Below are 24,659 nucleotides of genomic sequence, written 5' to 3'. Positions count from 1 at the left end.
CCCCCACCCCCTCTCCGGCCTATCACCCTCACCTTAACCTCCTTCCACCTATCGCATTCCCAACGCCCCTCCCCCAAGTCCCTCCTCCCTACCTTTTATCTTAGCCTGCTTGGCACACCCTCCTCATTCCTGAAGAAGGGCTTATGCCCGAAACGCGATTCTCCTGCTCCTTTGATGCTGCTTGACCTGCTGCGTTTTTCCAGCAACACATTTTTCATCCCTGATTAATCTATGTCTCTCCAGGTGCAAATATATTCTGCCCTCCAGACGTCTGCCTGATTATGTCCCATTTTCCAGCAACACATTTTTCATCCCTGATTAATCTATGTCTCTCCAGGTGCAAATATATTCTGCCCTCCAGACTTCTGCCTGATTATGTCCCACCACTAAGCTCAGACTCGAGGGTGTGGTGCTGGAAAAGCACTGCAGGTCAGGCAGCAACCGAGGAACAGGAAAATTGACATTTCGGGCAAAAGCCCTTCATCAGGAAAGGTCTGACTGACAGGCCTGTAATTCTCTGCTTTGTGCGAAGATGGATGTAAAATATTCATTGAGGACTTGTGCCCAAGTATTCCGGGTCCATGGACAATTAACTCTATGGTTCCTAATGGGATCTACTCTTACTTTTTATATATCTGTTTAAAAAACAAAACCTTTAGGTTTTCCTTTATACTGCATACCAATGCTTTCTCATCCAATGGCTTTGCTTTCCTTGTTTACTTTTTAATTAGCCTCTGCATTTTTTATACTTCTCTAAGGACTCTGGTGTTTTGAGCCCTTAGTATCTGTCATAAGCTTCTCTTTTGTTTTGTGTAATCCTCACCTTTATGTTCTTGCACGTCACGAATCTCTGGTCTTGGTGCCACCCTTTGGGTTGAATCGTACATTCTTTTGGCCAAGTGCCAGTGGCTTTGAGATTTTTGGAGTATTTCTCACTGTGACATCAAACAAGAGTACAGCCTGGTCAAAAAGATGCAGCGAGGTGCTCCCACTTCATCCATCTTCTCACATGACTCTGCAACAAATCTTGCCACAGCCCACATCGTCCAGCCCCCTGCAAGAATCATGCTTTGTCTTTACAGGAACATTTTTATCCCAAGTAAAAATAACGTGCCTTGGATACTGGAAATCTGAAGGGTGTCATGGTGGAGGAAGCTGCAGACCGACTCATGGTGAAGGTAGCTGAAAATGTGTTGCTGGAAAAGTGCAGCAGGTCAGGCAGCATCCAAGGAGCAGGAGAATCGACGCTTCGGGCATGAGCCCTGATTCCTGAAGAAGCAACACATTTTCAGCTCTGATCTCCAGCATTTGCAGTCCTCACTTTCTCCTCATGGTGAAGGTAGCAAGGCGGTGGCTGCATTGGTGGCTCATGGTCACAGTAGGCCCAGAGCAAGGACTTCTAGAGATGTCGGCCAAGCGACGGCTGCAGCTTTGGCTGCACAGTCGGCCCAGAGCAGGGACTCTTACAATGTCAGTGAGGTGGCAGCAGCGAAGCTGGGGACTCCTGGGCCATCGCCTGTACCGGAACAGGGATTCCTTGTGGCACGGAGACCAGAACAACTTACAAAAATCCCGGAGACCTTAAGGAAACCTGGAGCCGTGTTTGATAAGAGGGACCGTAAAGTTGAAGATTATTTCTTATTTTTCTGCCTTTATGTTTTTCTGTCAATTAAACAGAAAATGAAGCTCTATTTAAATCATTTATTTTTGTTCATTTTGTAATGGCTCCGCTTTGTGTTGACAAAACACTTTTCACTGTATTTTCCCAGATATGTGTGACAATAAAATCATGAATTAATTCATTCAAGATCAGCAGGTCTGGCAGCAATGTATGGAGAGAGAAAAACAGAGTTAATGTTCCGAGTGTGGTTTGACCTTTCTTCATTCCGAAGAAGAAGAACACTTTATGTTTCTGTGCCCTGTAATCCTGTTATTTCGTCCCTGAATTCATGCCAGTGTTCAATACAGATTCCTCTGCGAGTCACTGCTCCCAGGTCACATGGGCTAAAACATATTTTATTGTAGTAAAGTGAGCCTGGCTCCAGTTTAGGGTGTTTATTCCTTGCCCATCTTTATCCTTTTCCATAACTATTCTAAATCTAACTGAATTATCCATGGCAAACATTCAGCTCTGTGCGCCTTGAACTGAAAGCTACAGAGTACTGCTGGATTAATGACCAGACTATGGTGGAGTAATGGTTTTAATGACAGCAAAGGTATCAGTGATTGAGATAGGGGTCTGACATTTGCAGAAATGTTGTAGTGAATGCAGTGCAAAACTTCAGCAGCTTTCTCCAGGCAGATCCAGAAGGAATTAGGGTTGGGGAGTGAAAGCAGAATATGAATGCTAGCAATGCAAGGAAACAATCAGATTGGCCGCATCTGTGATTGATACTGTGGAAGCAGAGAGTTCACTTGAGATTAGAGGGGATGGACTTGATTGCGGATAGTGGAGCATGAGCCACAGCGTAAGGAAGAATACGAAGATCAATATACTCTTTAACAAAAACAAGCCTCACTGTCTACAACCTAATCGATCCAATTGAAGTGCTGGTGCAGTGAAACTCATGTCGCTGCTTTCTCAATCCTTATCTTTACAAAAATATCAACTGTTGCTTTGATCAGACTTCCTGCAGCCTTTTATTGGTGTTCTACAGTGCAAAAAGAGTGGGAGAATATGGTCCCTGCCCCACGTCAAAATTTTTGAGATGATGAGTTTGTTACTCAATCAAAAAACAGAGGTGTAAAGACCAGTTTTCCCTCGGTTTCCTCTTTGCCTTATCTGGCTCGCACATGGTACAGCCTTAAAGCACGTTGGCAACCCATTAGCACTGTGAGGTTGAAATTTGAATCCCAAACAACTTGTTTCCAGTTACTGATCAGTTTAGCTCAGATGGCTGGAAGGTTGGTTTGTGAAGCAATGCACTACCAACAGCAATGGTTCAATTCCTACACCTACTGAGGTTACCATAAGGACTCCCCTTCTGACTTTCTCCTCACCTGATGGCCGTCAGGTTAAATCAACACCAGTCACCTCTGTCTGTTGAAAGAGCACCCCTATGGTCTGGTAAGACTATGGAAACACAATACCAAGATGCTTCCATTAAAATATGAAAGCCTTGTGAAATATATGTCAACTGCATAACAGGTTTTTTAGATTAGATTACTTACAGTGTGGAAACAGGCCCTTTGGCCCAACAAGTCCACACCGACCCGCCGAAGCGCAACCCACCCAGACCCATTCCCCTACATTTACCCCTGCACCTAACACTACTGGCAATTTAGCATGGCCAATTCACCTAACCCACACATTTTTGGACTGTGGGAGGAAACCGGAGCACCCGGAGGAAACCCACGCAGACACGGGGAGAATGTGCAAACTCCACACAGTCAGTCGCCTGAGGCAGGACTGAACCCAGGTCTCTGGCACTGTGAGGCAGCAGTGCTAACCACTGTGCCACCGTGCCGCCCCATGAGTTAACTTTGTGAGTTAACTTTGCCCACAAGGTGGCAACTGGTTGGCTGACAATTACATTTCCTGGGCATTTACCCATCTGATTGGACTGTCCTCAATAGTTTACACTTCAGGTGGCAATAGCGCCTGGTCAAACCTAGTCTGCTCCTTTTAAACACATTGCTAGAATGCCATCAGGTCCTGACTGCATTGTTCAGTCCAAATCATGAGTGGGAAATGGTGGCCAGTTTGGTAGCAGGGCAAGCTAGCATACGAGTGTATGGATTGAGGAAGGAGGGTCCCAGCTAAAGGAATCTTGAAATTTGTTTCCCTGAACACAAGGGGACTGTATGTGATGAAGACCTTCTACCTATGGGCTTGCTTGTGCAGTTTTTACCCGTATATGGCTGGGCAGTATGTTGGTCACCTGTTTAATGGTCTTTGCACTCTCTGTTCCACCATGGGAAATCCCTTTCGGGGGTCTGGGCACTAGCCCAACAACAGGAAGAATCCTGGAAGCTCTGAGTGTCACAAGAAGAACTGTGTTAGCTATCTGTCCAGCAGGGATGCCTACAAAATAATAACGCGTTTGTTCCCACTCCAGAATTTCATCGATGCAGTCCATCTGAAACTTTGAAAACTGTTGTCAGATATTGATTTTTTTTACTGATTTCGTATCGTGCTTTGGTCCTGAATTTAAAAGCGAGAAACTGCAATAAACTCATTCAAAAATGAAATTTAGCTATGAGCAGTGGTGCCAACACTTATGCAGATTGGACTCAGATTGTTCCACTGTTAAGTTGCTATACTTTTCACCCATCTCACTCTTGGACACAACACATAGAAAGGCACCAGTGTGTTGTGGTCCAGATTAACAGAAAGCTATGGAGAATGAATTGCACAAAAATCGAAAGATAACCCTGATGAGCATTCTGAGCCTGTAACAAGTCATCAACTGGCATTACTGAGCCATGGGTAATAAATAATTTTAGTGGATTGTTTTCTCATGACATGGGAACTGCTGGATTGCATCAAACCCACCAGGGGGCGCAGTCAATATGTCCTCCACTATTCTGGCCCCTTTCACATCAACTTTCCAGACAGCAGCAGAAAATGGTGTCAGTTATATATCTCCAGCAAAAATCTTCTCAGATTGAGTATTTTCAAATATATTTGGCATTTCAATGCAATTTTCACATTTTGCAATATAAAATAATGATTATAGCAACCTGGGACAGCAGGAACTATTCAAAAAGTAGCCTTTCTGTTTTTGCATATCACTGTACAACGTAGAATAGTATTGTATGCCTCCATTGCTCATACAATAAACCTTGAGAATAGTGACCTCAGTCAAAAGGATATAAATATCCAGGATCAACACCCATTTCATATTTAAGAGCTTCACAAAAGATGTTGTCAGTTGGAGTTGTATATTATTTTATTGTGAAACCAAAGTCCACGCTGGCAGACACAACAGGGTTAAATGAATGAAGGAGCTACAGGAGATCAGGTAATAGTGATGAAGTGATTGAAAGCTTGAAGGCTGTGAAAGAGGTGAAAGACTTTGAAATCCATGAGAACGATGACTCTTGGTTTCAGTGTAGTGAGGGTGAACGGTCAAGAAAGTGGCTGAGAGGAGACCTGACAAAATTATGAGAGGCATTGATAGGATGGATGATCAAAGGCTTTTTCCCAGGGTTGAAGTTTCAATTACAAGGGGGGCACAGGTTCAAGGTGAGAGAGGGGAAGTTTAAGGGAAATATGCGAGGGAGGTTTTTCATGCAGAGAGCAGTAGGAGCCTGGAATGCATTGCCAGAAGAGGTGGTGGGAAAAGGCTACATTTAAGAGGTATCTGGATGACATGAATAGGGAGGGAATAGAGGGAAATGGGCCAAAAAAAGGCAGAAAGTTTGTTTTTTTAGTTTAATTAGAGCATGATGATCAGCACAGTGATGGAGGGCCGAAGGGCCTATTCCTGTGCTATACTTCCCTTTTATTCTTTTCAAACTGAGAGGGGGCAGTGATGAACATTGTGAGATAGAATGAGAGAAGGCCAGAGAACTGTCTCAGAACAATACACCCTGAATATTATTAAAATATTGTAGAATCACTACAGTGTGGAATCAGGCCATTTGGCCCATTGAGTCCACACCAATCCTCCAAAGAGCATTCTACCCAGCCCCACCCCCACTACCTTACCCCTGTAATCCTGTATTTACCATGGCCAATCTGCCTAAACTGCACATCCTTGGACTGTGAAAGGAAACCTAGAGCGACCCCATGCAGATACAGGTAGAATGTGCTAACTCCACACAGGCAGTCACCCGAAGGTGGAATTGAATGCGGGTCCCTGACGCTGTGAGGCAATAGTGCTAACTATTATGTCACCCTATATCCTCATTGACTATTCAGAACTTCCAACATGAGGCAACGATATCACTCCAGTTATTCCACAGAACGCTATCTATTAAAATGTAAACTCACTTGATGTCATCATGAAGAAAATAATGTCGCCTCCTCATTCGGTATTGAATGAAATTTGACACTTTTTGTCCAACATAGGATAGCAGGGAGAATAGTGAGGACAATAGTAAGTTTTGGTATTGGTTTAAAGTGGGTGTAATTGAATGGGCAATTTTATGAAATTTCCTCTCCATCTGTTCAAGGTTATGTCACTTTACGTCTGCACAGCTCAGTGGTATCACTCCTACTTCTGACTGAACAACTTTCAGATTAGAGCTATACCCGTAATCTAGACTGATGCCTCAGTATGATGCTGAGCGTGAGATTCATTGTTCAAGAAGCTATCTTTAGAATGTCCTGGCAAAAACTTATCTCTCAACCAGCATCAACAAAACAGATGATATAGTGGTTTGCCTCTGTTATATGAGGGAACAGGCTGTACACAGTGGACTCTTGCATTTGCCTGCAAAACAGTAGTGGCTACAATATAACAGTCCTTCTTCAAAGTGGGTCATCCTGAAGCCAGGAAGGCCATTAGATAAATGCAAGCTTCTGTTTCTGTACCAAAGTTGTTGATTAGAATCACATTGTCCACAATCATTAAACAAATACTATAATCCTTTCCTAATCAGAAGTAATGAGTGAAAATAATGCTGGGTGGTAGTGAATCAACAATCTCTGCTCAGTTTCCTTCTCCATAAATAGCCTGTTGATTTGCTTTCATCAATTTTGTGCCAGTTATAAAGATCACTGTTGCCCCCAATATTTTTCTGTAAGTTATACATTCCCAATAATACATTTCTGCTTACCTACATAGATTCAACTGTAAGCACTGCTCTGATCCATACATTTGCAGCCACTCCTATCTGCAAGGACAAACTACAATGAACTACAGTCTGGATAATCTGCACCGGTCTAGTCTCCGTACTCCGCCGAAGCTTCTACCCAGGAGTCAAGGTTACAATCGACTGCTCAGTGCCAACAATCAGGTAAGAGCAGGTATGAATTTGTGCAATAAAGCAGCTAATAGACCTTTTGTTGTTTCTTCAAATGGGTCAAACACTGCCTATACCATCTTAATATGATCCTACAATGGGAACTAACCTACAGGAACAATAAGATTTTGTTTGACCCATCCAAAATGACACATTGCTTCTGGCGACTGAATGTTTTCTCTGAGAGCAGTATTCATCCTGGAAGCCAATGATTCCTGCATGAATTTTTTCATTCAGCAACATCTGTAAACTGTCAGTAAACTAATTAAATTCCTGGATTGGCTGCTGTCTCCAAGTCACTGAAGGTAAGTTTGAGTGCTATACCAAACTGACACTGAAGGTGTGCTGTACTTACTGATGTGCTGACCTCCTTGTGAGGTGTTAGAATGCGATTCCATCTGACCATTCAGGTGAAATTCCAAAGGTAATATGTGAAGAAAATTAGAATATCTTGCCAATTACATGACAACTTCTGATTGTTTCAAGGAAAGGTTCTTATTCATCTCAGTAATGTTTTTGAGACATTCCAGAACAAAAAAATGACTGCTGTCTTTCCTTCCAGTTTTTCATTGTGTGAACTGCTTTGGGGCAGTTCAACATGTGATAAAGGGTTAAATACAAAAATGGTAAGTTTTCACTTTCTTTTGTGTACAATGATCATGCAAATATAATCTCTCCAGAGTGATTCAATATTAGTAGTGTTTGCTGTGTCGAATTGCAAATGTTTCAGAATATCCCAGTGTTTTTGAAATTATTCATATAAATACATAAATGGTATTGAAAGTATGTTATCAGGACATAATAAACAAGCTTTTCATGGAAGAAAAGTGATGGAAATCATTTTAGGGGCACAATTTATGTATATTAAATCAGACTTGGTAGTTGCTTCACCTCCTAGCAATACTTATAATGCATGAATTTAATCACCAGTAAACCAGACACGTTACAATCAACAGAATTTTTAAAATGACAATAGTGGCATTCAGTCACCTAGTGCCTCCTAAACTGAAACAAACAAACAAATCAGATTTGACCCAAAGGCTCTTGTAGGCATGGGAGGAAGTCAAGTGGAAGATCAACACAGCCCAACTGTGCTCCAAAGGATTTGTCAAAGAAGGTGCTCGATTTAACCTCCAAGGTAAGCAATTAGAACCACTAAAATGATCTTACGCTGTTATATTTGGCATGTTAGAACGGCTTGATTAGCTAAAACTAATAGAAATTTCTCAAAGTATTTTTAGTGGCCACATTTTTAAATGGGTTAACACCAGAACATTAGAATCCCAAATGTACTCCCACCTTGCTGAAAATGGAGCACAAAAGAGATTAATTCACACAGGCAACACAAGCCAGACCTTTTCCTATTACTAGAGGAAAGCTGCCCTCTAGAAAACTTCTTCACAAATGGAAGGGACTACTTGAAAGTATTTGTGCTGCTTTTCCATCTTCGGGTAGCAAGATAATATTGTGTTTCATTCTACTTGACTTAATAACTGATACAGTATTGTGTGGCCTTTGATTCTGACTGTAAAATAACTTTTCAAAACCTTACACGAGTATGTGCCCTTCGCATGCTACTGTTCTAAGTTAGCAAATATCGTGTAGCAAATGAAACTTCCCATTTGCTGTGATCATATCGTTAAGGAGATTATAAACCTGTATGGGTTTGCAGAATTTTGAAGTCCATGATGACAACAAGGGCCCTGTTTGTATAATGATAATCACTGTGATAAGAAATTTAATTTTCAATGGATTGAAAATGCTGTTTGTATTCCACTGCAAAACAAACTCAGTGTGACAACAGCAGCTTATCAATTCTAATCTGTTTATGTGTGTTATCTTTATTTCCAGAAATTCCATAAGCCCAAGAGGAAGATGCTGCTATTACAAGACTGTTGCTCTCTTTCACATACACAAACACACACTCACAATCCTCAAAATGCTGCACCAGCCAAAATCTGATTCAAAGCTTGATGCAATCCACATTCCAAACAATCACCAGTCCAAATACATTAAAACTTTGAAAGAATGTGTAGGTTTGATGAATGAGGAATAAACAGAAGTGATGAGTGAAGAAACTTTGACTGTTGATGCACAGATTTTCATCATTGCCTTCTGTCCCTTTATAATTCTGACCTCACAGGGCCACCAAAGAAATTTGACCATGAGCACTGGAAGAAGTTATTTGTTTCAAAATAAAATTAGGTCGAGATTGGAGTGGAAATTCTACCCTCCATTTGTACAACTATCATTGAAAATTATGTTTTACAAGCTCCATGCAGAGATGAAGTACGGTGATGAGATCTTTCAGGGATGTTCTCTCTAATGCTGCCAAGACCACCTAATGTTTTGAAACATGTCAAGGTATATTGGAGGGAGTGTCAAAAAAAATTAAAAGACATTGAACACTGTTGTTACCTCCAGACAGGGATTATTGGCTGTATGCTGAGTAGGGACTATCAGAAGAATAGGAACAGGGGAGTCGTTGTGCATTTGCTACCTATCTCTTGCTTCTAGGCAAGAATTAAATGAAAGTTTTTATATAGACCACTTGAACGATAGGCTGTAGGTTGGAGACAAGAAAGCACCATTTGTATAGCATTTTTAAGATAGCACAACATCCCAAAGTGGTTCACAATGGAATGAAGAAATTGAAGATTGAGTAGGAGTTAGGTAATTTAGAGCAAGCGACTGAGCATGAGCTTGAAGTGGTAGGTAAAGAAGACTCTAGCAGAGGTACGGAGAAAGCTGGAGGAGCTGAAGGAGAAAAGTGCAGCGTGCAGACCCTGGTGGACCGTGTAATGTGGAGGACAACGCAGTATGAACAAAAATAGAATGCAAACAGGTCTTCACAATATTTATCCAGAATTGGTTTTGCTTCTTCTTGCTAATGGAGGCTTATTTGGGTCATATCAGAGAAATAAATGATGCAGTGGTGCATGAGGCACAACTGGACAGGACAGAAATATATCACATCAGAAAATTACACATAAGCACTTGCATTGGTAAGAACTGAATGTCATAAAAACTGGACACCAGTCACTTTTCGGTAGAAGATAAATATTTCTTGTCTTGTACCAAACAACCACAGCCAAGTAATTCCAGTTATAGGATATTCATGCCGTTCTTTTCCCCTTGACCTGGAAGGGCCCATGTCACTGAGTTGCAATACCCATCCCAGTACTCTTTGGCATGGCATTGTAGGGGGTACATTTATCAAGCCCCTTCCCAAAAATCAGCTGGCATGAGGCAGAATTGCTGAATGTGTAGGAGCCTCTTTCGATTTTTAATATTGTACACCATCCCACTAGAAATGTATGATCAATTCGTTCCAGTTCATACTACACACAGCTTACAATGAATTATACAAAGGAACCATTGTTTTTGGAAGGTGGTGGTTCACTTAGTTCATTAATGCATGTCCAAATCCTCTCTTGTGGGACTAAGGTTTATGGAAGTGACGTCAATCACCTTTGGGACCAATGAACCACCCACTACATAAACCAATCCTGCATTATGTCTTCACATGAGAACTGTTTTCTTCATGTACCTCAGGATGTATGTACTGTGAGTGACATAGGGGAAATAACTATTCTCTTCCATCATTTCTTGCCGGCCAGTGATCACACATCTGAATATTCAGTGAACAGTTCCTGTTTGCTGCTACCACAATGGTGTGCTTACAGGTGAATAAATGATTGCAGTGTAGAAGTAGGACTTCCAGCTCATTATTTTACGACTGGCTTTTTTGCTCAAACAATCCAAAACAAGTCTTGTAGTCCTGTTTTTTTCCCTCAACAAAGATGCTAGAGTTAGTGTAGTCAATACAGACTGTGCTTTGAGAATGCTTCAAACATAAGAAAGTAATCTGCAGCTGGCTATGTATGTGGCTGTAGTATCTACTGTATTGTCATCTGTGGCAGAAACGAGCAATAATTATCTCAATAAAAGTTGATGAATGTATTCTTGGTGAACCCAGTGATATTTCCTGGGAGAACCTCAAAAATATCCAGGATAACAAGGATCTGGTTTCATTTACCACGAGCATCCCAGCTGTAATTTGCTTCTTCAGCAGGTCAGGTTTTTAAGTTAAGGATTTCATTTCTTGATCAGAGTATTGAGTACAGGAGTTGGGAGGTCATGTTGCAGCTGTATAGGACATTGGTTAGGCCGCTGTTGGAATATTGCATGCAGTTCTAGTGTCCTTCCTATCGGAAAGATGTTGTGAAACTTGAAAGGGTTCAGAAAAGATTTACCAAAGATATTGCCGGGGTTGGAGGATTTGAGCTGGAGGGAGAAGTTGAATAGGCTAGGGCTGTTTTCCCTGAATCGCCTAGGGCTGATGGTGACATCATAGAGTTTTATAAAATCATGAGGGGCTTGGATAAGATAAATAGATAAAGTCTTTTCCCCGGGGTGGGGGAGTCCAGAACTAGAGGGCATAGGTTTCGGGTGAGAGAGGAAAGATATAAAGGAGACCTAAGGGGCAACCTTTTCATGCAGAGAATGGTACATGTATGGAATGGTGGAGGCTGGTACAAATGCAACATTTAAGAGGCATTTAGATGGGTATATGAATAGGAACGGTTTGGAGGGATATGGGCCGGGTGCTGGCAGGTGGGACTAGATTGGTTTGGGATATCTGGTTGGCATGGACGAGTTGGACCAAAGAGTCTGTTTCCATGCTGTACATCTCTATGACTCTATGGTTGATGTGATAATCTTTTGATTGGGAACTCCAGACAATGAATCTTGGCTGAAACTAATTTGGTTTTCTTCAAAAATGCCTCTGAATTTTAGGTCCCTTGAAAGATCACAATACATTCATCATTCTGTTTATATTTCAGTTATCAACTAACCAAATCACCTGTGATTACACTGGAACCGTGGCTTATTTGTGGACTAAATGACTGTAACACAAGCTTCTTAATTTGGATTTTATTCTCTTTATTATTTCATGGGATATAGCCATTACTACTAGACCCAGACCCACCCCTATTACCCTTGAACTGAGTGGTTTCCTAAACCCTTTCAGTGAGTAGTTATGAATCCGCCACATTATGGATAAGGAATTACATGTGGACCAGACCAATGAAAGGCTGAAGACTTGCTTCCCCAAGGGGCAGGCAGGCAACCAGATGGGTTTTTCCAACAATTGATGATAGTTTCGCGGTCACTATTACTGCAATTGGCTTTTAATTTCAGAGTTTCATCAACCACTTGATTTATATAAATTGTTTAAATATAAATCCCACCAGCTGCCACAATGGGCTTGAACCCATGTACCCAAAGCATTAATCAGGGCCTCTGTATTACCAGGCTACCATCCCCTCTTCTCTTTGTGCATCTCAGTTAAAAATTACAAAATGTTACAATACTACAGAAACTTCACAATTATCTCCCCATTTCCTGAATTCTCAAACAACTAATATTGTAATTCATTGTCCAAACTGGAGCACAAACAATGCTGGACATCATGACGACTCAGCAGTAGTCCACCTATCTTTTATTCTGGGAGTCGTTCATGGTGTGTGAGTGTCCCTGGTAAGGCCAGCAATTGTTGCTCATCCAAATTTCCTTTAGTAAGATGACACCTTCTTGAACCATTGTGGTCTGTCTATCTGGATGAATGGATTATCATTATTAAGGGAGACTGTGTCTGAGATGATTGCCCCTACAAAATGATATTTCATTTCTCCACATCCTGAGTAATTGGCTTCTATCCTGTGATCTATATTAACAAAGTATTATTTTTGTAAGTTGAATATCATTGATGAATAATGGAGATTACATTACAGCTGCAGTGTTTCACCATGGTCATGGTCCAAGTTTTAACATTATAATTCTTTGATTGTAAGAGCTATGCAAAGTCAACATTTCATTAAGCAGATAGAACTGGAGCAACCGGCTTAGAACATGCTGGAGCAAGTTAATTGAATCTCTCAATGTGATGACAACTTTGTGGTTGTCCAGTGTCAGGAAGAAATCTGTCTCAATGCCAAATGACCTCTGTTCTAATATAATCATGTCATAACATGTTCCTGTTTACGATCTTTGGACAAAGACCTTCCATCAATTCCAAGCTCAATGTCATCTTGCACAAATTCCAGCCAAATTGTCTATTTACCAACATGTGGAGGTGCCAGTGTTGGACTGGGGTTGAAAATCACACAACACCAGGTTATAGTCCAACAGGTTTATTTGGAAGTACAAGCTTTCGAATTGCTGCTCCTTTGTCACTATAACATAGTGTCATGTGATTTTTAACTTTATTTAACAACAGTGTGAGGAAAAACAGCATTGAGACCAAATTTGGATATATTAAAATTGAGAAATGTAAGTTAAGAATGAAACTATATTCTGAAGTACTTTGCTATGTGTTCTGAATTTTGTGCACATAGATAGCTTCAGCAGGAGATTGATAGAAACACCATGGACATCAACATTTTTCTGCAGAGGTTAGATCCACTACAGAATTCAAGGCAGGAATTTATTTTGTATTTTGCATGCCTTGTGTCAGCATTAAGCATTTCACAGATGAAAGGAAGAAACAATACAGGCTGACATTAAAAGATTAAAAATGCTGGGAATTGACAACACATCTGTCAGTGTTTGAGGTCATTCCCAAAAACATTCACCTGTCTTTTCATCTTATTGATGTTGATGTGCCTGCAATGTACTTTGAACATTTTTAGCAAGAACTCTCGGATATGGTGCAGGTCACAAAGGACCATGGCTACAAAACAAGTGTGACACTTCCTCACCTTCTTCCCAGTTCTTCCTCTGGGCTCCAAGCTAAGATTTCTAGTTAAATGTCAGTTTGTACTGGATTGTTTGAGACTGGATGGAGATTGCTAGGTTTCACAGAACTAATACAACTAAGAGAAAATGGACTGTTTCCTTCTATCGATTTGGCCTTAGACTTGAACCCATATTCTAGAAATTAAATGTCAGTGTGTAATCCACTCTGCCACCTATTGCCCTATGTATGGTGTAAAAACAACCACTGCTGGAAGTTTTAACCTGAAAAGAGTGGAAATGCAGAATGGGAGAATAAAAGCCTTTTAATAAAAATAATGTGAAATAGTAAGACCACATTACAACTTGGATACACCCTGCACTTGGCGTCAACATTTTTAAATGTTTAATGAGATAATCCAACATGAAAAAACAAACTGTGCCTTGATTAATAAGGAATGTGTGTGCTTTACTGCAGATTGGTGAGGCTGATCAGAACAGACAGTTCGAGGTGGTGTGTGAGTCAGTCTTTGGAGAAATGGAATCCCAAGCTGTGGAGGCTCTCGACCTGCCTGGCTGTTTCCGAATGCGAAGTCACAGCTATCTGCGAGCCATTCAAGCTGGATGCTCACAGGATGATGACTGCCTGTCTGTGTTTTCTATGTCAGCACCCATGATGCCTGCCACGAGTGTCGGTGCTATTAAATCCAGCACTTGTAAGTACTGACAGTGAGGATGATGAAACCAACTGCTCACCTTTAATTGAAGTGTTTCGAGCATTATCAATTCTGCAGACCAATCCTCCCGTCTCAGTTTTGAGCTATCAGTGTTTTAATGGGAGACAGTCACCATGGAAACAGGGTTTGCAACACAAATTTCTATGTTTAGAGGTGGCCTAATGCAATTAACAACAGGGCAATATTGCATTATCACACTTGGCATGATGCATTTGTGTGTTGGACTGCAGCGATCAATGTAAGGAATGGTAAAGATTTCCCTCAATATAAATCATTATTGTTTTGATTTCTCATTGTTTTATTCCTCAAAAATTAGATTATCCATGAATTTCTGTGAACACCTATATTCATTTCGGTGTGATCTGTTGAGCCAGGAATTTTCAGTGTAGCCACTCTTTGCCAGTGATGGCCAAGGAAGAAGACTGTCAGGAATCTGTTTGTAGTCTGATTGCTCATCATTTCTTATTCAGCCTGTGTTGAGCATTTGTTCCATCATTCACAAATTGCTCCACAAAATCACCCTGCATCTAAAACACCTCAATGCTGTAATTGCAAACTCTTTTTGTAGATAAGATGCAAAAATTGATATCATTTAAAAACGTACTTCAAGGACTAATTCAGATCAGTGCAGATTTATTCTGATTTAACCAGTCCCGCAAGCCTAATGACAAGGCTTGTGATGGATTACACCAGACTAAATCTCATCAATCATTGAATCAAGGCAGCCAGTTATGCATTACAATTTATCAAAGCTGGTCATCTAAATGCAGGAGCACAAGGTTATCGGCACAAGAAGGACAGGCTGAATTACAGCAAGTGTCAATGTCCACCCAGTTTCCTCCTCTGCCTCCTCCCTGGATCACATCTCGAGAAAAAGGTCAATCCTTATTACGTTTACTTTCTAAGATCAATTCAAGCCTGGTGGAAAACAGAGCATGCGCTCTGCTGTTTCAATGTTGTACTGTCATACCTTGTCCTGAGGTCCAGGGAAGTGTTTCCTGTTGATTGGAAGGCTTGAGTTAAAATGATTATGAATGATAGAAGATGGGTCTGTGTCAACTGTTTGTGGCATGATTCTCATGTTCTTTGCCTTTTTCAAAAAAAAATCATTTAAATGGTTAAGTATTTCTTTACTGGGTGACTACTTTGGTGACCTAACTGAAAAAAAAATCACAGACACATTATCCCTATTCTGTGCAGATTCCTTATTAAATGAATATTGAGTGCAATATAAGTGGAAAATTGCCATATTTATCCATGTATTAATCAAATATTTGAGACCATTTTTGGGTAAAGGTCAGGGTTTGGACTTTTAACTGTAATGTTTTTGAAGGATTGACACGTGTACTTGATTGGAGCTCAAGAATGACCGTCACAATGGAATAAAGTAACTAATCAACACATTTAAAATTCATACAATTCTGTCACATTACAAGCTATGTATGAACCAATTCCATCTACATGTAACGAATCGACTAAAACAGTTCAGAGAACAATTCAAAATCACTCTGATCACCATCTGAACAACCCATTCCAATAGCCTCCTGTATGTGTCAGCATATGGATCTTCTTCATCATCATCATCATCATTAGAAGTAGCAGTAACTATGGCATCATTTCACTAGTAATTGTCTTCACTACCGTCAAGCCCACAAACAGCAGGAATTGAGCTCCCATGTAGCACACTGCGGCTGACACGATTTGAACATGCAACCTTCTGATATGCAGTCAAACGCGCTCCCGTTACGTCCTTCCTGATGAAGGGCTTTTGCCCGAAACGTCGATTTTGTTGCTCCTCGGATGCTGCCTGAACTGCTGTGCTCTTCCAGCACCACTAATCCGGAATCTGGTTCCCAGCATCTGCAGTCATTGTTTTTACCTTCACTACTGTCAAGCACATTCAAAACTCCACATCTTAGTATTTGATACAGGATAGGAATTGAATATATTCCATACATTTATGGCACATTGGCACAATGCTGCTAGTGAGGTCGCTTGCATATTTCCCACCCTCTTCTTTTTGACCATTACAGATACCAGTTAATTACATGAGATTGCTACTGTTCCAGTGCCTTATTATTACAACAGCATGAACATCCTTTCTTGGAATAATATCCGGCAATATTTAATGAGATTCGTGTAGAGCTAATTTAATGTGAGGGAGTGGTGCAGTGGGTCCCATATTGATCTCTGCTGGGATATATGACTTCAAACCCAAGACTGATGGATGGGTTGTATGTTAGTTTGCAACTGAATCTGGGTAGACTCAATTTATTTCCTTATGGATATTAATCCAGTGTAGGAGAACTGACACTCAATTGATGTCCAAAGGAGTGGCACCATTTGGAATTTAGAGCAGAGTGCTAGATCCTGTCCAGATCTCTGGTGACATTACATTCTGCCAGCTGCAGAGTCTATCATCTCAATAAGTTTACAGCTGAAAACCCTGAAAGCAACTTGGCAGGGTTAATGAATGAAAATCACTGAGGCCAGGCAGCAAACAAATGATTTCATGAACAGTGTGAAAATGTCAAAGTGCAATATTAATTAAGTTCCAACATATTTTGTAAAATGAGCAGATCTAAATGTCCCTTCAGACTGCGCTTGATGGTTAGCCAACACGCAATGCCTGTTACCCAGTGTTCATCTCAGCTGTGTGTAAATGGTGCTAAATTATTGTTTCAGTCTCTGAACAGCAGTTTCCAACTGTCAACACTGCACTTAAACCTGATAGCTTCTATTTTAAACTATATCGTGCTGCTTTACAAGATTGGGGCTGCCAGGTAAACTGGTAGATCAGGAGGTAGATTTTTCAATCAAAATGATATCGTAGGATGAGTTTGTTGCTGCTTTGGAAAATATTAATAGTTGTCAAGGAAATAGTTTTGTATGTTGAATTATGATTGAAAGTCAAACAGAAACCTGTGGATATTGAAATGTACTGTGCAAGTTTCTAGATAGATCTCAATATTACTAAAGATGTTTGACTGCGAAGTAAATACAATACGAAAGCTACTGTCACAAATTGAAAGCATTTATTTGTTGAGTAAGCTACATGTTTTATTTTATCCTTTCAGTTGCTGTTAGAACTGCATTATTTTCTTAACCATCCAGATTCATGATCAACATGTGTCATGGCACTGGCTCCAAATTTAAAAGCTATATCCTATTTTTCTTTTTTATCTTTGCTTTCTTTTTGCTGTGATATGCTTGATAAGTGTTTGACAGCTTTGAGAGAAATCTACTGAGTTCCTGCAAGCGCACAGGTAATGTGGATGCATATCGTGTAACATCCGGAACCAAAGGTCTGCAGAATGATCACAGAACTCTGACTCTCTCTCCCTTTTGTTGCTCTCCAATATTGCCCATGAAGTATTGTTCTTCGCAATTAAATTGATGGGGCTGACAACAGCTTCAGCATATTAGCTAGTGATCCATTCCAGAAGGAGCCATTCAGACCAACTCAGAGCATTTCTCGATTTAACTCATTCCGAAAAATTTGTAATTCAAAGTGAATCATAAATAGAACTGTCATGTAGAATTCCAGTTTGAGTTCTGAACACCTCAGTAATATAAATCAACCTACTAATCTTTCTCTGATCAGAAGTATGCTCTTATAGTAGGAAGACTAGTATCTTTTAAATCCCTTCAAATCTTTCCTGTCTCTGTTAAATGGCTCCTGAATTACATGCTAATGTTTGGCTGCAGCTTTATAGGTAGCAAACATTCATTGCCCAATTTTCTTTTATACTTGTTCTGGGGGTGTGGGTGCTGCTGACAAGGCCAGCGTTTATTGCCCATCACCCCCAGTTGCCCAGTGGGCAGTTGTGAGTCAACCATATTGCTGTGGGTCTGGAGTCACATGTGGATCAGACCAGGTAAGGATGGTAGTTTCCTTCCTTAACTGACATTAGTAAACCAGATGGGCATTTTTTCTGACAATCAGGCTACCATTAGTCTCCTAATGCTGGATTTTTAATGCATTCAAATTCCTACCGCCATGGTTGATTTTGAACCCAGCTTCCTAGAGCATTACCTGGAATAATAGCCCAGCGATTACACCATTTGACTATCTCTTAAATTTAAGCTTAGAACATGAAGATCATCAGATTAATTGATTAAAGGGAGTTTCACAACTAAATCTCATCATGTTCCAGCACTTTCTTTATTTGTTCACAAGACGTGCGCACCAGCAAGCCTGGCAATAGATGGCTGTACCTAATCTCCATGGGAGATAGTGTTAGGTCTTCTTGAAATATTCAAAGGATTTATGATTTATGAATATTATATGTTGTAATGTTTTTCTTTTTTTCAGCAAGTCAGAATATGATGCATTCTATATGTGTTTTCTTTTGAAAGAGGAAGATAAGACTGAAAGAAGAGAGGAAAGACAGGTTTACTTGTACCATAAGGAGAATTATTTTACTGGCATAATTATAATTATAGAGTGCCACTTCCATTCCAACCATGCATAAGATGAGGTTTTGCACCAAACCACTATTGTTAGACATACAGGACATTAGTAAGGCCACTTTTGGAATACTGTGTATAATTCTGGTCACCCTTCTATAGGAAAGATGTTGTTAAAGTTGAGAGGATGCAGAAAAGATTTACAAGGATGTTGCTGAGATTTGGAAGGTTTGAGTTACTGGGAAAGGCTGATTAGGCTGGAGCTATTTTCCCTGGAGCATCGGAGGCTGAGGGGTGATCTTACAGAGATTTATAAAATCATGAGAGGCATGGATTGGGTGAATAGCCAAAGTTTTTTTCTCTCTAGGCTGTGGGAGGCCAAAACCAGAGGGCATAGGTTTAAAATGAGAGGCAAAAGATTTGAAAAGGACCTGAAAAGTAACTTTTCCATACAAAAGATGGTGTGTTTATGGAACGAGCTGCCAGAGGAAATGATGGAAGTGAGGTCAATTACAACTTTTAAAAGGGCCCTGGGTAGGCATATGAACAGGAAGGCTTTAGTTGGATATTAGCCAAATGCTGACAAATGGGACTAGGTCAGATTGGGTTGTCTGGACAGTGCAGACAAGTTAGACCAAGGGTGTGTTTCCATGTTGTATGATTGTGACTCTAATGCAGCCCTTTAGGAAAATTTTCCCTGCACATGATTTAAAAAAGATTGGTCAACATGTCATTGCACAGCATTGCTCAGAGTTGAAGGGATACTGTGTGTGTGTCTGGTCTCTACTTATGATTGAATATAAAGCCCTTTATAAACTGCAAGAATTGCCAATGCATTAACATTTCAGTAGGTTGGCAGTGATCAGCAATGAAGATGATGCAGGTGAAAACTTGATTCCCAGGTGACATCAATGCTGGTGTCAGGACACCATTGTGATTGAACATAAAAAGATACAATGAAACAGATGCTGCTACCAGCATAATTATTAGACATGATATAGGCACTTTGAGTCAAAGTTTTGGATCCCTGGATTAATCATGGGGCTGTTACATCGAACACTCCAGCAACTTGAGCCGCACACATTTGCAGTCATGGCAGTGTAACCCCAGGAAGAACGAAGGAAATTGGAGTCCTAGTTACACAGACGTTTTAGCAGGGAGATGCCATATACTAGAGAAGTCTTTGACTGAGTACCTGATCTGTAGAGCAGACTACACACATACAATAACAATTCAATACATGACAACATTGTCCGTCACCCTAACCAGATCAGTGGGAATTGCAAACGTCTGATCAGCTTGTGAAGAATGTTCTGTCAACATAGTCAAATTAAAATATAACTATATTTAACACTTTAAAAGTGATGAGTGTTAATGACGATTGCACTTTATCTTTTCCCCTGGTGACATTATACAATATTTCTTGTAGAACTTAAGGAGTTTAGATGAGTACAGAATGTTTGAAGGGATATGGGCCAAGTACAGACAGGCAGGATTAATTTAGTTTGGGATTATGGTCGACATGGACTGGTTGGACCAAAGGGTGTGTTTCCGTGCTGTATGACTCTATAACTCTGAATAAAGGAAGTGGTAGGTATGAGTCCCAGTGACAAAGGTGAGGCTGTTGTGTACACTCTCTTGCCAGCCCCACAAGTGTTGTTTCAACATCCACTCATGTTGGGCACAACCAGTTCTACCCAGTTTCTGGCACATCTGCTTTTGTTAAAACACCCCTTAGTGCAGCAACGATTCTTTTTTTATGTCCATTCAAGGGGTGTGGACATAGCAGGCTCGACCAGTATTTTTTTACCTATTAATGATTGCCTTGGAAAAAGTGGTCATGAGCTGCCTTGTTGAACTGCTGCAATTCTTGGGGTTTAGGAAAACCCACAGTGCTGTTAAAAGGGTTTTCCAAGATGTTGATCCAGTGACAAAAAGGAATGGTGATATCGTTCCAAATCAGACGAGTATGTAACTTGGAGGAAAACTTGCAGAAGAGGCTGTTCTCATGTCTTTGCTGTTCTTGCCCTTCTAGGCTGTAGAAGGGGCAGGTTTGGAAGGTGTGATCAAAATTGATGAATTAATGCAGCACATATTGTGGATAATATACACCTGCTGCTGTGTGTCAATTTGAAGGGAGGGAATATTGATGTTGCAAATAAGGAGCCAAACAAGATCCTTGTCCTGGACAATGTCCGGCTTCTTGTTCAGGCAAGTGAAGAGTATGCTGTCACACTCATAACTTGTGCCTTGTAGAGGGCAGACAGGCATTGGGGAACCACGAGGTGAGCTACTCACCTAGAATTCCTAGCCCCGATCCAATTTTTTAGTCAGTATATTGCTATGGCAGGTTCATTTCCATTCCTACTCCAGTCATAACTCCAAGGATGGAGATAGTACTGGATTCAGCAATGGAAATGCCATTGAATTTCAAGAGATAATTGTTAGAAATTTGTATTGTGGGAGATGATCATCGCCTGATACTTGGGTGGCAGAAATATTCTTTGCCACTTATAAATTCAAGTCAACCCTGGTTTTTCTCTAAGTCTTACTGCATATTGATGAGGGCTACTTCAGTAAATCAGGTGTCGTAAAAGGTGCTGAACATTGTGCAGTCATCAGTCAGTCAGTGTGACAGAGAGAAGGCCATTGATCAAAAAGCTGAAAATGGTTGAGGTTAGGAAGTTACCCTGAGGAAATTCTGCAGAGATGTTCTGAAGTTAAGATGATTGACCTCCAGCAACCACAATCATCATCTTTTATTCTGGGTAAGTTTCCAACCAGCAGAGAGTGGAAATCCCCATTGATACCACACTCCAGTCAAATACAGCCTTGATGTTAAGTGCAGTCACTGCCACCTCACCTCTGGAGTTCATCTTTTTAGTCCATGCTTAGACAAAGGTTGTAATGAGGTCAGGAGCTGGAGAAAACCAAACTGTGCATCAGTGAGCAGGTTGTCCCTTTGTAAGTGCAGCTTATAGCATTGCGGATAACCTTATATTATTTTGCTGTTGATCGAGAATGGACTGTTAGGGCATGAATTGACCAGGTTGAGTGTGTCCTAACTTTTGTGCACAGGATGTACTTGGGCATTTTCCATATTGTTGGGTTGCTGCCAGTTTTGTCTCTGTGATCCTTCACATCACTTCAGATGACCCTCTGGCATGTTAAGCTTAACACGGAAGGCTGTTGATGAATGGAGTCCAAAGACTCCACACCTTCAGTATGCGCACTTCGAAAAGATGCTCGCACTTTGCAAAGGCTCAGAGCAATAATAACCTCTTAAACAAATATCTTGAAATTCTCATGTGCCGTTAAAGCAATAATGCAAGAATTTATATGAAATATGAAAAGCTAACTGAGAATCATCTTACAAATTTGCACAGTCTTAAATCATTGCCTAAAACATTTTTGATCAGAAACCATCAGTATAATATTTTTTCAAAACTCTCAGGTATCTCTTTGGAACAGTTTAGAATAAGGCAGAGCAAACTCTAATCTTCAGTCCCAGTACCCTTTTCAGTGCTAAGTAAAAAGCAATTGGCAAATTGAAAATCACAGTAAAATGTGTTTTGTCAGTGTTGATGACAGGTCATCTGTTTCTCCACAGATGAGTCTGACTCACTGACTAATTTCCAGTATTTTCCTTTGTGGTATCAGCATGCATTATCATGGAGGCTGTGTAATTTTAGTTTTCTCACCGGCCAGATTTTGCTTTTGAAAAGCTGGTTCAATAAAACAGAACTTAAAGCAATAAATCTGCTCCAAGTTCTTAATAACCTGATAATTGTATCATTAAGAGTTGAATAGTACAATGCAGGATGAGCTAAGGTTCAACCTTAAAACAGTGGTGAGTTAGCTTACCTTGGAGAGTGGGTTACTTCCTTTGCTAGGGCATGAGGGAAAGGAGGATTGCTGCTCCTGATGCTGTCCATAACTCTATTTGAACCAGATTGCAACGTAAGGGCATACAAAATATAAGCAGATGTAAACCATAAGACCCTTTGAGCCTGCCCTGCCATTCAATATAACCCTAACTGACCTCCAGCCTTACATCCACATTCTATTCCGCTCTTCCTATGTCCTTTGAATCCCCGAGAGGCCAAATAACAGCGTGTGTCAGCTTTGACCGTGCTTAGTGAAGAACCATGGAGTCATGGCAAAGAATTCCAAAGATTCACAGCCCTTCGAATGAAAAAAAAAACCCTTTTCTTAGTTCTAAATAATCGATGCCTCATGCTGAGCTTTTTCCATTCAAGTGGAGCAACCTCTGTGTCTTTCCTGTAAAACCTCATGCTGAATATTCGAGCATTGTAGGTGCTGCATAATGATGCAGCAACTGAACATGACAGTGAATAGGTCAGGCTTGTGTCACATAATATGGCTACCACTGTCCCTTATACATAAGTGCCAAGGAGATGATTCATTGCACTGTCTGTAACTATAGCTGTAATGAAAACAATGTCTTTCGAAATGCAAAACATTGTGGAACCAAGCACCCTAATGACCTTCTATCTTAAATTCCAATTCTAGCATTTAATTACAAGAAAGCTCCTCCAATTCCTCCTCGGATGGCCACAAAGCCAATCATCTCAGTGACAGCCCAGAGCAGCACAGAGTCAACCCAGGATGCATACCTGCAGAATGAGGTCCATCGGTCAACCTCCTGGTCAAAAGATCTTAAATCCCAGTGCAATTCAACAGATAGTATTGACAGTGGCAAAGCACTGCACCTGGCACTGGAGTCACGTGCCCCAAGTCGTTCTTCAATAAAGAGCTCCGATGGAACTGGAATGAGTAAAGGCATTCTGAATCGTGAAGAACCAAAGCTACAGCCACGCCAAAGAAAGTGGCGTTCATCTGTTGGGATACAGGTAACCACGACCACATCTATTTTCTCAACTGAGTTAAAATGAGAGAACCTTCCATTCACAATTAACTAGGTGTCTCTGTGCATGAGTCACTTGGAGTCCTCACAAATTTGTGTTGCCCTGGTATGGTTCTTACTCTCCTATTCAATGAACTGACGGTCTCGGCATTACCTTTTCCCTTGGAATGCTTCACTCACCAATTCCTTTTCTGCACCAACTGACAGTCCAATCATAATTCATATATCTTTCTAAAATGGTTCTGCCTGAAGATAAATTTTGGTTCTTGTCTACTCATGTCTTCAACACAACAACAGTCACCTCCTCCCCCTCCCCTCCCCTACTGAGTAAAGAAAAGGAAAAGAATGACACAAAAAAGAGATCTCTAATTTGATTAAGATTTTGGCCATCTGCTTGATAGCTTGGTGACAAACCATACATGGTAAAAATCCTGTGAAGTGCAGTGGATCTGTTGGCAAAGGTTTATTATGAAGATAATGTATAGTCCTTCTCATGCTTAAGTTGATGTAGAGCTGGTCAATGGAAACAGCAAAATCACCAAGTCTAACACTTGGTTTACCATATCTCTGTAACCTTTAAACTATTTATAGGAAAGTCAACTCTTGCCTTAAAGCAGTGCAATAAGATCTCAGCAGGAAGATTAGTGTGGATGCCCTAGTCTAATTATCAGTAGATAAGCAGGAAGCTGGAGGAAGGCTGGCATAACCCTTCTAGGCAAAAGTGAGGACTGCAGATGCTGGAAACCAGAGTTTAGATCAGAGTGATGCTGGAAAAGCACAGCAGGTCAAGCAGCATCCAAGGAGCAGGAAAATCAACGTTTTGGGCAAAAGCCCTTCATCAGGAATAGAGGCAGGAAGCCTCCAGGGTGGAGAGAGAAATGAGGGGGAGGGGGGGTGGTGGTGGGCCTGGGGAGAAGGTAACAAAGAGTACAATAGACAAATGGGGGTGGGGATGGAGGTGATGGGTCAGAGGG

General features: G+C 40.8%; 1 protein-coding gene across 6 annotated transcripts in view; it reads left to right on the top strand.

Annotated features, from left to right (window-relative positions):
- The window catches only part of dlgap3 (discs, large (Drosophila) homolog-associated protein 3), a 694,237-nt gene that overhangs the window by 622,955 nt on the left and 46,623 nt on the right, over positions 1 to 24,659 (top strand). For all 6 annotated transcript variants that reach the window (XM_043717842.1, XM_043717841.1, XM_043717840.1 and 3 more), the window contains 3 exons: positions 6,735 to 6,906; positions 14,129 to 14,366; positions 23,331 to 23,671. In XM_043717842.1, coding sequence (XP_043573777.1) covers positions 6,735 to 6,906; positions 14,129 to 14,366; positions 23,331 to 23,671 — 751 coding nt within the window. The remainder of the gene's footprint in view (positions 1 to 6,734; positions 6,907 to 14,128; positions 14,367 to 23,330; positions 23,672 to 24,659) is intronic.

Source organism: Chiloscyllium plagiosum, chromosome 27 (assembly GCF_004010195.1).
Source record: "Chiloscyllium plagiosum isolate BGI_BamShark_2017 chromosome 27, ASM401019v2, whole genome shotgun sequence".
Classification (NCBI taxonomy): Eukaryota; Metazoa; Chordata; class Chondrichthyes; order Orectolobiformes; family Hemiscylliidae; genus Chiloscyllium; species Chiloscyllium plagiosum.
Note: the sequence above shows the minus strand (reverse complement) of the source record. Positions and strands in the feature narration are given on the sequence as shown.